Consider the following 12,863-nt stretch of genomic DNA (forward strand, 5'->3'; position numbering starts at 1 on the left):
ATTAACTTTTCCGCAATCTGTGAAGTTGTTCTTACCCTTGCTGTGCTCAGTCAGGTGCTTTTGGGTTTTAATCAAACTTTGTTTGGATGACTCTGCTATGAAAAGTAAAAAAAAAAGAGTATTCTAAACAGGAAAAAGTAAATTGATTTATTGCAATGTCAAACAGGCATTGCTATAAATGCTTATAATGGGATGCATTACACCAATCTCTATTATTTCAGACTGAGATTGTGTTGAATAAATTGTGATGTTATGAATCAAATATTTGTTATTCTCATTCATCTTTATAATGTATCTTTACTTATATGCTTTTAGTGTTAAATTTCATCTTAGAATTAAGGATGTTTCTGTATTGTTGATTTACTCTGATTCCTTTCTCAGACGGCCTCACTGAAGGAAAGCAGTGACAGCAGGTTTCTGCAGGGTTATCTCTCGGCGGGAAGCAAGGCCTCTTTGACCTGCTAGATTGCTATAAAACTATGACCGTGAAGATGTACAACTTGCTCTGTTTAACCCTGTGTCTGGAACGAGATTATCAAGTGCAAGATACCTTGTGTTTTAGTTAGTGATTGTCATTGGCGCTGTAGCTATGTGATGAAGTGTTTTCCCCTCCCTTTAGAGTTACAGCGTTCTTTGTTATTATCCCTAATAACAAAGACTCTGCTTCCTGATAACAATAAAAAGAGAGGAGCAGGCAAAAGTGGTTTCAGAACGGTAGGAGATTGTAACTGAAAGCACATCTCTGTCTGTTCTCCTTGCGAGTGAAAAAGAATCTATCGCTCTTTTCTTTCCTGTTTGTTTAATCTGTGTTTAAACTTGACAGATTGTGTTTTGCTCCTCAATTAAATCAAAACTCTTACTTTTCACTCAGAAATGTAAAAGGAAGTCAAATTCTGGCTGGTTTCTTTTAAGTTGTAAGTAGCACATGGTGCTACATATGAGATAATGGGACGCGGGGAGAGAACTGTAGTTTCACTGTGTTAACTACAACTCACTGTCCCTTCTTCAACCTTGTACATTAGGAACCAAGATGGAGCAGGAATAAAGTCCAACAAAGTTCAAAATGGAACTGCCAGATGCAGTGTTAGCATTCAAGCTCTTTTACATTGCTGGGGTTAAAGACAAACAGCTCGCTCTTGCCGCCTGTTCCACCATCTCTTTTGACAACATGAAATCAGCCTTGAAAAGAATCTTTGGCAATAACATCTCTTCACCACAACAGGGCAACTCCACTTTGTTCACCAAATACACAGGCAAGAACAGTGTATATCAAATAAAGAACTTGAAAAAACCACACTGATAAATTAAGTGTGCAATAAAAATTGGTAGCCCGTACGGGGATCAGCAGTGCTTCAATAAAGAGAGAGGGACAGTGGCACAACAGCGATGGAGTTGGAGCAACTGCAGGACCAGCTAAGTGAGGCCCTGGTGCAGTTGAAAGTGGTCCAACTACAAGAGGTGTGTTCATATGGAAATGTCTCAACAGAAAATCAGACCAGAAAGCACAAGCTGATCAGACTAATAGATGCAGCTGTACATACAGCTATAGAAAGTGAGGAAGAGGATGTGGCTTGTGAATTCCTCAGTAGATTAATAGCAAAAGCTCAGAAGTGAGCCGATATGAGATGTCAGAGATGGTTGATGATGCTGTGAATCAGGACAGTGCTGCTCTTGCAAGAACAATATGCAGCATTACAGCTAAGTTACCAGGCTGCAACGAAGAAATTAGAGGGAGAAATGGCAAAATTGGAAAACAAAGTGAAAAACAGGAAACATCACCACTTCCAACACAACCTGTCAACCCCTTTGCAGCTCATCCACTAGAAGTTACAATAAGAAGAGAGTTTAAAATTAATGGCCAAATTGGAGAAAGAGGTCAGAGAGACAAACTGTCCTATTCAAACCTGATCCATCAGATTGAAATGGGCCTACAAAAAAATTATACAATGGAGATTATAGAGGCTGTGGTCAGAGCTATTAGCCCAGGTCTACCCTTCCGTGATATGCTAGAGATCAAAACAGACCTTACTATTGCACAACTGCGTACAATATTAAAGGAAGACAGCTTCACTGACCTATATCATCTAATTAACATTACTCAAGATAGTAATGAGTCTCCACAAAATTTCTTGTTTAGAGCAATAGAGTTAAAAGAAAGATAGCTCGTTGCAACTAGAGAACTTGGTTCAGGGGGTTTTGGCCCAGAACTGATTCAAAAGAAGTTTCTGAGAGCAGTAGGAACAGGACTTATTAATGATAACATCAAATATCAGCTCAAGAACTTCCTGGATGATCTGACATTTACAGATGATGTACTCATAGCAAAGAGTAATGAGGCAGCCGGCATTGAAAGGGCAAGGCAACAAAAGTTCAGAAGAAATAATAAAAATCTGAAAGTGAGGGATGTTAGAACAAAAGCACAGGCAGTTCCCAAAACAACAGTTGGAGCAATTTGGAAACAAGAACAAGAATAAAGCTGGAAAAGTGAAATCATCTACCTCTCACACAGAAACTGAGCTCCTAGACGCCATCAGACAACTTAAAAGTGAGATGCAAGACATCAGGTGACTGGTTAATAACTCGTTTACCTGTTTCCAAATCAAAACCAAGTTGGAGACGTGACTGTAAACATTGCCAGGAAAACAAGAGGAGAGTTTTGTGACCATTGCTTCAAATGTGGACAAGGTGGGCATCTGTCACGTGGGTTGTTAAAAACACATGAAATAGGCCCGGAGAAACAGATATGTCTGTGACCAGCAACAGGAGATGATAAAAAGGAAAATGACCAAACAGGAAATGGACACAAGCTTACTAATGACGGGTTTCCAAACCACAAAGCATGGTTTGAAAATGCCTCAATAGTTTTATAATTCAGATTTCACCCCAAATCAACAGGATGATAGATTCAAGAAGTGGATTTCGAAAGGCCTAAATAGTTATTATTGTTTTCTCCACAAGGGGGCTTTCCAATGTTTTGAGACCTTGAAAAATATGACAACTTTTTCAAATATTGTAATCTCCCTGTGTGTTTATTTAAAAGCGCATTTAAATAATCTTAGATTTGTGAAAATGTTCATTTTATTAACTAAATCAAAACCAGGCAATAGAATAATTTCCAGGTTGTACAATGCCCTCCTGCGGTGTAAGAAAGACAGTACTGTGTATGTTAAAGTGAAGTGGAAAAAAGAAGGCAATCTGATGATTCCAGAGGAAAATTGGAACCAAATCCCTAAAATACCACAGACAACAACAAGATTGAAGGTTTGACGTGAATTTTGCTGGAAAAGCATTGTAATACTTTTCATAACCCCAGAGCAGAAAAGATATCAGGGAAAGGGGGGGTATCGGCTGGAGATGTGGCTGGGGAAGTGCCAAATGTTTCCATATTTTCTGGAACTGTCAAGCCATTCAGCAATATTGGTCCCAAATTCATGAACATTTACAGAACATTTTCACATTTGGTTTTCCTTTAAATTTTGAATGCATACTTTTATGTAACATACCAGAGGAGAAACAGAACTATAATGATCAAAAACATCTGTACTGGTTGGAAGCAAAAAGGCCCTCATAAGAAAATGGCTCAAATGGGAACCTCTAACAGTACTATACTGAAAGAGATTTATGTATTGGATAGACTTTCTCTGTCGACGTAAAGAGGGACACTTTCAACAAAATATGGTCAAAGTTGACGAAATATTTCAAACCTGTTATGGCGGATTTTTTGTAAACCTTCCTATTCAGATTGAAGCTTTGATTTGAAATGTGATGTCAATGATTGGATTATATTCCGGCTACCCTGCCACCCCCCACTTGAATTCTGGTTTGTTTTTGTTTCATTTTTTGTTTGTTTTGTTTTTTTCTTGAGAAGAGTGAAAAACGAGAATAAAATCAATATAATTCTATTACTGTAAAAAAAGAAAATGTTTTTGGTGTCTTTTCTTAGGTCGTAGTCACACACAGAGTCCTTCAGGCAGACTCACCGCCACTGCTGTTTTCATCTTGCCACCATAAAACTGTCGGTTTCTGACTGGATTTCTGGCTGCTTCTGGTTTTGGGCTGCTCCTCAGGGCTGCTTAAATCCACAGAGTCATCTGAAACAGACTTTTAGACACTGGATCAAACAAAATGCCGAAACAATGACAATCCAGCACTAAGAAAAACAAAATGCAAGAACTCAGACGTAGAAAATCTACTAGGCTATTTTTCTAATGCCTCTTTCCCATTTATCTGTGCTACCCATAAATCTGTCCTACCTTGTGGTCATGTGCATGCACACATCGATGCTACGTCACATACTGCTTACTCAGCAGATTTCTTATAAATACGTCCTGCCTGTGAAAGTTTTGCTTCATGTGTTTTATGTTATCGCAGATTATGTTAAGCTTTATTTATTCCATACCTGGCTTTCATTAAGCTGCTGAATTATTTCATGGTTTTAATTTACATGACAGGCAGCTTGTAAATATATTTATAAATGGCTATAGTTTGCTGTCTGCAATGTTGTACTGTAAACAAGTTATTATTTGGCAATTAATCAGGACAAAGTACGTTGTTTTGTTGGGTTTTTGTCCCTATACTTTAAAATATTTTATTTTAATAACACTCTTTATTACTAAACCTTGCAAAATTTATGTTGGTAGCAATACTATGTGAGATTGAAGCTGTGTAATAGCGATATAATATAAGTGTACATGGATCATATCCTATCATTTCACGTGCAGAGTGACCTGCACAGTTCAGTGGACAGACACATTGTGGCTGCGCTGCATTTAATCAGGTCTGTCATACAATGGATTAATGTGCAAAAAGGAGTTGTGGTGATCTGTGTTTGTCTCTAATTTAATTCCAATAAAAACCTGTTTCTCCTGTCTGATACTCTTTTATTCTAACAAACGCCTCTGTATTTAAAATATTTTTTTTAACTGGTAGGATATTCTAGTGAAAGGATTAGTGCATATATCTATAGCTTTTTATTTTAAATGGGTAGGATATTCAGATGAAGGAAGTGATCTTCTTGTGGTTTTGTCATGGATATAAATTGTTCCAATGCTAAGCTAAGCATAACTCCTAACCTTTCACTTCAGTCCTGTCATGTTCAAACAATGTTATCCAATATAATTAACATTAACACAACCCGATATAGTTTTCTGTTTGTAAACATGACTGCAGGAGTTTTGGACGCACTGACAGGGAGACTTAGCTATCTATCCGTGCTACAGTAGGAAAATCTGACGAACACCGGCTCCGCTCGGGTCGCTTTCAGAGCTTTTCCACCAGCTTTTTTTCGGAGCTCGCCCTGCTTTTTAGGGTCCTGCTCCTGTTCACTGATTGGCTGTGGGCGTGGACAGACGGAGCAGCAAAGAGAGAAGAAAACGAAGGCGCAACGTTTCAAACTCGCTGCAACAAGGAAGTTATGGAAGATACAAACAAGCGGTGAACAAAGATGCAGGTGTTATGCAGAGAAACGGATGCCTACCGACCTTTACATCCCCTGTCGCGGGAGAGCGCATCGCTCTAAACTCTCGCATATTGATGAGGAAACGGATTGAAATCTGACAGAAGAGGAAACTTTTAAAGATATTTGTAAAATTATCACGTTTCTTAACCATGTAAGCCATAAAACAATGGGGTTTATTCTGCAAATTAATTAAAAATAAATACGGTTTTACACCTTTATTAAGACACGAGTCGAGCGTTTTTCAGTGTCTGATGAACATGTTCTCCGCAGCTGTTTGAAATTCCCCCTTTTTTTTCTTTTAACACCATAACGGCTTAAAGCATTACAAAACCGAGGCCCATTATGTAGAACACTCTATAATATAGAGTGTCAAACTCTGGCCCGTGGGCCAAATTTGGCCCGCAGTGTAATTATATTTGGCCCACGAGGCTATACCAAATGACTACTTGTGCTGGCCCACCGGTATTATGCAGCGCATTCATTCATTGCTAATACTACAAATTCCATAAAGCCTTGCTGTTGTTTTGGCACGTCAATCAGGACGGGTCCCAGAAACGCCCTCTCCTCTGTGACAGTAGTTATAGCGATCTCAAGCTACAACTGTCATTGCTAACAATACAGAAACATCCTTAATTCTAAGATGAAATGTAGGTTTGAACTGTTCAGTAATCCCTTCGCAGTTAATGTGGAAAACGCACCGACCAACCTCCACTAGGAGCTAATTGAACTCCAGTGTAATGATACGCTGAAGTCACAGTATGATGCTGTGGGCGTCGCACAGTTTCCACAGTTCATCCTTGACACAATGCTTCAGCTCCGCACCCAAGCTGCTCAGATGCTCTCCATGTTCGGCAGCACTTATCTATTTGAGTAACTTTTCTCCTCGATGAAGATGACCAAAACATCTCACAGGAGACGTGTGACTGATAAACATCTTTGCTCGACACTGAGGATTGCCTCAGCTCCAAGACATGGGCTTGAATGGTTGATTGATTTATTATTATTTTATTTTTAAAATTATTATTATTTAAATTTTCTTTAATAAATGAATGTCATTGATGTTTGTTTTTTTTTATTTGAAATTCGATTTCAAATAAAAATAACCATAACCCTAACCCTAACCCTCTGGACTATTAAGTTATATATTGTATAGAAATAAGTGTTGCTTGTTTCATATTCAATGTTAAAGCAAATCTTGTTTGGGTTCATATTAAAAGGTTAATTTGTTCAATGCTGGCCCATGACTTTGTTCAAGTTTGACACCCCTACTCTATCCTTAACTGTAGTCTATGAATGTAGGGGGGATGCATTTTAATTTCTGAGCCAGTTAATATTTACATCCAGTCTATTGTCCTGTTGATATGAAACTTATAGTAGTAACTCAGAGAACAAGTGTCATTATAAAGAAAAGGTGAAATCCCTCTTAACTCTTTATTTCTTCATGTTAAAAGGGGGATGCATTTTTTGGCAAAATGGTTTTTGTTCCTTCCAAAATTTGCATGCCCTCTATTATTGAATTGATGTCAAACTCATACCAGTAGTTCATAGAACTACTTTGATTATGTAAAAAAAGTTATTTCACTCTTAACTTATTTCTTCAAGTTAGCAGGGGGAGCAAAGCCTATTTTTAGCCTGCTAAAATTTGCATGCCCTCTCTACTTACCACAAATATGATCCTATCTATGTGAAACTCATACCAGTAGTTCATAGAACTACTCTGGTTATGTAGAAAAAGTTATTTCACTCTTAACTCTATTTCTTCAAGTTAGCAGGGGGATGTATTTTACGGCAATATGGATTTGGTTCCTGCTAAAATTTGCATGCCTGCTCTACTTTCCTCAAATATTATACTATTGACGTGAAACTCATACTAGTAGTTCATAGAACTACTCTGATTATGTAGAAAAGTTGAAATCCCTCTTAAATCTTTATTTCTTCAATTTAGCAGGGATATGCTTTTTACGGTAAAGCCTATTATTAGCCTGCCAATATCTGCATGCCCTCTCTATTTTTCTCAAATGTTATCCTATTGACGTGAAACTCAAAACCAGTAGGAAGCAACAAGGTGAGAAAAACTAGAACAATCATTGTTTATTATAATAAAAAAATTTCATAATTGAATAACTAGAATGTTAATTTAACATTTTATCCCCTCGACAAGCACATTATGAGAAGAAGCAAAGGCATGAAAGTGTCGAAGTGGAAATATGAAAATACCATCCAGCAAGATGTCGTTTCATGTGGTGTGTTTGCTCACGGACCTCATTTGGTTGGTGAGGGGTTTTTTCCCCTCATTTGAAGTGTGTTCCTGATGCTTAGTGCCAAAGTCAAATTTCAAACTGAGAATTTATCCAAGAGTAGTTTTTAACCCTTAAATGTCAGTTTCTGAGAGCTTACTCGCTACCATTTTGTTAAGTGCATTACCTCTTTCAGGAACTTCCTAAACTCAGCATCCAGCTCTTCCTTAGTCTGTCTAGAAGACATTGTATTAATGCTCCTCAGTTGTGGACTGAACCTGAAAAAGAATCCCATGAAGTATAAATTAATAAGCAAAGTAATTTCTTGTACAATGCTGCAGTTTAATGCTCATCTTACTTACATATTAAAAGATATTTTAATACAATAAATTTCCATTTGAATTTCCTGTGTTATTACAAATGTGTGATATATTTATATAATATGTGTACTTCCTATGTTATCATATTTTCAAGTATATTATTTTGAAGGCATTATCAATAGAAACATATCATGAATAACAAAGATAAAATAGAAAATTCCTGAAGAAATTTAACCAGGGCCTGCCAAGGTGTGCCCATTTTGGGCACACTTTGGCAATTATTTGAATTTCTTTCTTAGACAGGAACCCAGTTCCTCCATTATTATTATTATTATTATTATTATTATTATTATTATTATTATTATTATTATTATTATTATTATTATTATTATTATTATCGTCACAGTTCTGATTACAGACACTCTCAGTGAGTGCTGGTTGGAGACATCCTCAAGGAAGCGGATCCAAGTGGAAAACCATTTGGATCAACCCATCGATATAATCTGCCCATTTTGGGCACACTTTGTGCCCGTCTTTGGCCCAAAAGCGTTACTGCTTTTAACAACAGTGTTCTGATGCTAAAAATTAGCTTCAGTGCTAAGCTTGGCAGCAGAATTACACAGTATCATGTGGAGAATCACAAGAATATTCACTAACATGGACTTGCATTATTCAGTATGTTAAAATGAGTGTATAAGCTAAAATTAGTCAAAATGCTAATGTTAGCATGAATACTGTCAGTAGCATGTGGGGCATCACTAGCATGTTGTCTGTAATTGACTTACTCCATTCAGTATATTAAAAATTGCGAAAAAGTAGAAAAAATAGCTAAAAGCTTATTTACGGAAAAAGGCTAATGCTCTGCCCTATCCCGAGAGAAAAAGAAAATGCTGGCTGATCTCTTTATTGCACTGCCTACAGCGGTGCACAAGTTTGTGCCCTAACTTGACAGGAAAAGACAATACAAGCTTATATCATTCTAACCTCAGAGCTGTTTACACTTGTATGTTGTATTCAACATATTTCAGGTAAAAAGTGAACATGTAATGAAATAGATCCCATCCTAGAATTTTATGTAATTGAATCAAATCAAATCAAATCAAATCAAATTTTATTTGTATAGCACATTTCAGCAGCAAGGCATTTCAAAGTGCTTTACATCATAAACACAAAAACACAAAGTCATGCAACATAGAATAAACAATACATTGCTCCATATTACGTTTCAAATACAATTCTAAACAGGTGCGTTTTTAGTTGAGTTTTTAAGGAAGTCAGGGTTTCTGCTGTTTTACAGTTTTCTGGAAGTTTGTTCCAATTTTTTGGTGCATAGATGCTAAATGCTGCTTCTCCTCTTTTGGTTCTGGTTCTGGGGATGCAGAGCAGACCAGAACCAGAAGACCTGAGAGGTCTGGAAGGTTGATACAACAACAGCAGATCTTTAATGTATTGTGGTGCTAAACCCTTCAGTAATTTGTAAACTAACAACAGTATTTTAAAGTCTATTCTTGGAGCTACAGGGAGCCAGTGGAGAGTCTTTAAAACTGGTGTTATGTGCTCTGTCTTCCTGGTTTTAGTGAGAACGCGAACAGCAGCATTCTGGATAAAATTGCCAGGATCAGTTTTTCTAGATCTGGCTGAGACATTAGTTCTCTAATCCTGGAGATGCTCTTCAGGTCATAGAAGGCCGACTTTGTAACTGTCTTTATGTGGCTCGTAATGTTCAAGTCCGAGTCCATCACTACTCCCAGGTTTCGGGCCTGATCGCTAGTTTTTTGTTGTCATAACTGAAGGTGTGCATTGACTCTAGATCATTCCTCTTTCAGGCCAAAAATAACTTCAGTTTTGATTCTGTTCAGCTGGAGAAAGTTTTGGCACATCCACACATTTATCTGTTCTAAGCATTTATTCAGTGATTGGACAGGTTCAGAGTATAGTCATCTGCATAGTTATGGTAGTGTTAAGAATTAAAAGAGGAATAACTTGATTTAGCTCGTTAATTCATTCCTCTGATCCCGGATTCTTTAGCCTCAATATGCGCAGGGAGAAAGAGCAATCATACAACATCAGACTTCAAATAACTAGAGTTTTATCCAGAGAAAATCAATGCACAAAGGAATGTTACAATAAGCAATCTCACCCAGATTATCAAAAGTCCAAGACGTGACAAAACAGAAATAATTGCACGAGTTGAAAGAAAGCAAGCACAGAAAATGCATTTTCCGGAAATTGCGAACTCGGGCAGAAAGCAATTTGAATTCTCTGTTGCAAACGAAAACTTTTATAAGCCTGTGCCTTTCTCTAAATTTAAATATATGCATTAGGAGGTGTGTTTTCCTTTGTGGGGGGCTGTCTTAATGTTACTTTTATTACCTCTGCTAAAGAGCCCCAAAGGCAGATATATGGATTGTCAAACTGGGTCTTTGCCGTACCAGGCGTCTCTTGCAAACCCTCCCTCGGCTAAATTTACGACCTATGTCTGTTTTGGTTTTCTGCCTCAGTGATTGAACTAGAACGTGTTTTGTTTTACTGAAACAAAATCTAATGCTAAATACTAACTAGAAGTGTGGATCTAAAACTAACTAATTCAAAACATGCTTAAAGAAATATATTTAATTCTAGTATGGATAAAATTATTTATAAAAAGTTTTAAGATCCTAGTGAACTTATGAACCACACTAAGGAATGTGTTAATTGCCTGGCAGACAGACTCCCTGTCTATAGATCAGTTAAGGAGTCTAGGTCTCTCTTTTTCTGTAGAATTCTCCTTATAGAATTTATGAATTTATGTAGTTCAGAGAATCACCAGCTGTCCCAGCCTGGATCTTTATCTAAGTTTGTTTTAACATAAAGGTTAGTCTGTGTACGATTGTGCTAATTTAAAATTCTTATTTTCAACAGTAGCTAATATTATTTCCTGTTATAACCTGTAGTCCTAATCAGTTGCTCGGCCCCACTGTGTTCCGTTGCTATGGTAATGGGTCCTCTGCCAGCTGTCATACGTGTGTGGGGTGGGTGTGTTTGAAAGAGAGAGAGAGACAGAGAGAGAGAGAGAGAGAGAGAGAGAGAGAGAGAGAGAGAGAGAGAGAGAGAGAGAGAGAGAATTCTGTCTTTGTGAGACACCCAGTCAGTCTGACTTAAAAAAGCAGTCCGAACAACTCCTTCCCGTTCGGGAACCGTGAGACATATCGGAAAACTGTTTGAAGCATATAGGGGTTACAAAGAGGACTATTTGTCTTCTCCGATAGTCCCGCGATTCATATCTGGACATCATTCACAGTAATAACAGCGATGAGATAAAAAAAAAAAAAAATGGTATGGCTGAGGTTTGAAAGTTTTCGGAAATACATTGAAGTCAATCTGGCTGAGCATGTGGAAATCCTGTCCCTTGACTTCGCTCCGAAACACCTTGACAGAAAACCGTAAGCCCTAGCAAAATTTCGAAAACATTTCACCGGAGCAGGCATGCGTATCAATGTCATGACCGAGTTTTATATAGATAGGGCAATATTTGTGGGCGTGACGGCGATTTAAACATTTATTTGGGGTCAAAATCGCACTGCTTCCCACACTCTAACGAAACGTCAGTTACACTCTAGTCCTTCCTTTCTTCCTTCCTTCCGGACCGGACCGATCGACAGTGGCTGTAATAATATTACAGTCCAGTGCATGGAGGCAATGACTGACTTCGCAAGTCAGTCATTGCTCTCCTTATGCATTGCTATGGGCAGGCCCCAATATATAAATAAAGAGACATTCTATTAGGTGAAGAACAATAAGTTCTTCACCAATGCATGGAGACAGTGACTGACTGCTCTCCTTATGCATTGCTATGGGCAGGCCCCAATAAAAATAAAAAATGAAAAGACCGAACGGTTTTCCGCTGTATTCAGGTAATTCCGGCTAACAGAGGCTCACCAGCAGCAGTTCGATTCATCTAAGGAGCTAAAACTTAGCCAGAAGACTGTTGTTTCACTTAGCGACAATGTCTCACTGGTGGGTTAGAACTACTCACTCAGAACTGAGGTTTTTGATGACAGCTGCTCAGCGCAACAACGTCTGAAACATCTTCAGTGAGTTTTCCCCTTCTGTGTTTATCTTCGTCTTTAGATTTTAACGGCAGCTTGCATCCATTACTGTTGCACTACCGCCATCTATTGGATCCTAATATCTATATCTCAAATTCTCATAATGAACCCAGTATATTTAAAGAAAAGAAAAATCTTCTTTTCCCCCTCAATAGTATTTAACTGATCAACCACATTCTCAAATGTCAATTTCCTATTAAAACCAAATCCCTTTTTAATAATCTTCTTTGATTTACCTATTTTTTACAACCAATAAAAACATGTTCCATTGTTTCTACAGAATCACACTAACTACATAAATCAGTACAATGTTTCCCCATCTTAAAGTGTTCCATTTAAAAAACTGTGATTGGTTCTTATTCTATTTATAATTATCTCCTCCCTCCTGTTTATTCCTCTAATCCTTACTACATCAACTGTATTTTGAATCCTATATAAATGCCTTCCATTTATTTCATTATCCCACCTAATTTTCTCTCCAAACTATACTTTTGCCTTCAGATTTAGATAACTTTACTGGCTTATCAATATCTTCTTTTTATAATAGCCTCCTTAGCCTACCTATTTCACTACTCAAAATACCTACATGAGCAGGAGTCCAAAATAATATTACATTTTAATTTTTTTCATATCTCTGATGAACAGCCATAACCTCATATAATATATTTTGATGATTTGTACATCCCTTTTCAATACTCAACAATGCAGATAGTGAATTACTACAAACTATTATTTTATTTATATTCGTATCCTCCACCCA

The 12,863-nt window shown here is 37.4% G+C and overlaps 1 protein-coding gene across 16 annotated transcripts in view; it reads right to left on the reverse strand.

Annotated features, from left to right (window-relative positions):
* Positions 1-12,118, reverse strand: part of cep162 (centrosomal protein 162) — a 31,222-nt gene extending 19,104 nt beyond the window's left edge. For 10 of the 16 annotated variants that reach the window (XR_008605076.1, XM_055023166.1, XM_055023168.1 and 7 more), the window contains exons 1-4: positions 12,031-12,118; positions 7,883-7,973; positions 3,981-4,101; positions 36-95 (exon numbers count right to left, since the gene is read on the reverse strand). Coding sequence is in view for 15 of the 16 variants with exons in the window: in XM_055023166.1 (XP_054879141.1) it covers positions 36-95; positions 3,981-4,101; positions 7,883-7,942 (241 nt within the window). In the remaining variant the exon portion in view is untranslated. The remainder of the gene's footprint in view (positions 1-35; positions 96-3,980; positions 4,102-7,882; positions 7,974-12,030) is intronic. The other 6 variants (XM_055023173.1, XM_055023177.1, XM_055023165.1 and 3 more) reach the window with 3 other exon arrangements.
* Between the last annotated feature and the right edge of the window lie 745 nt (positions 12,119-12,863).

This window comes from Poeciliopsis prolifica, unplaced genomic scaffold, assembly GCF_027474105.1.
Source record: "Poeciliopsis prolifica strain line A6 unplaced genomic scaffold, Auburn_PproV2 SCAFFOLD096, whole genome shotgun sequence".
In the NCBI taxonomy this organism is placed as follows: domain Eukaryota; kingdom Metazoa; phylum Chordata; class Actinopteri; order Cyprinodontiformes; family Poeciliidae; genus Poeciliopsis; species Poeciliopsis prolifica.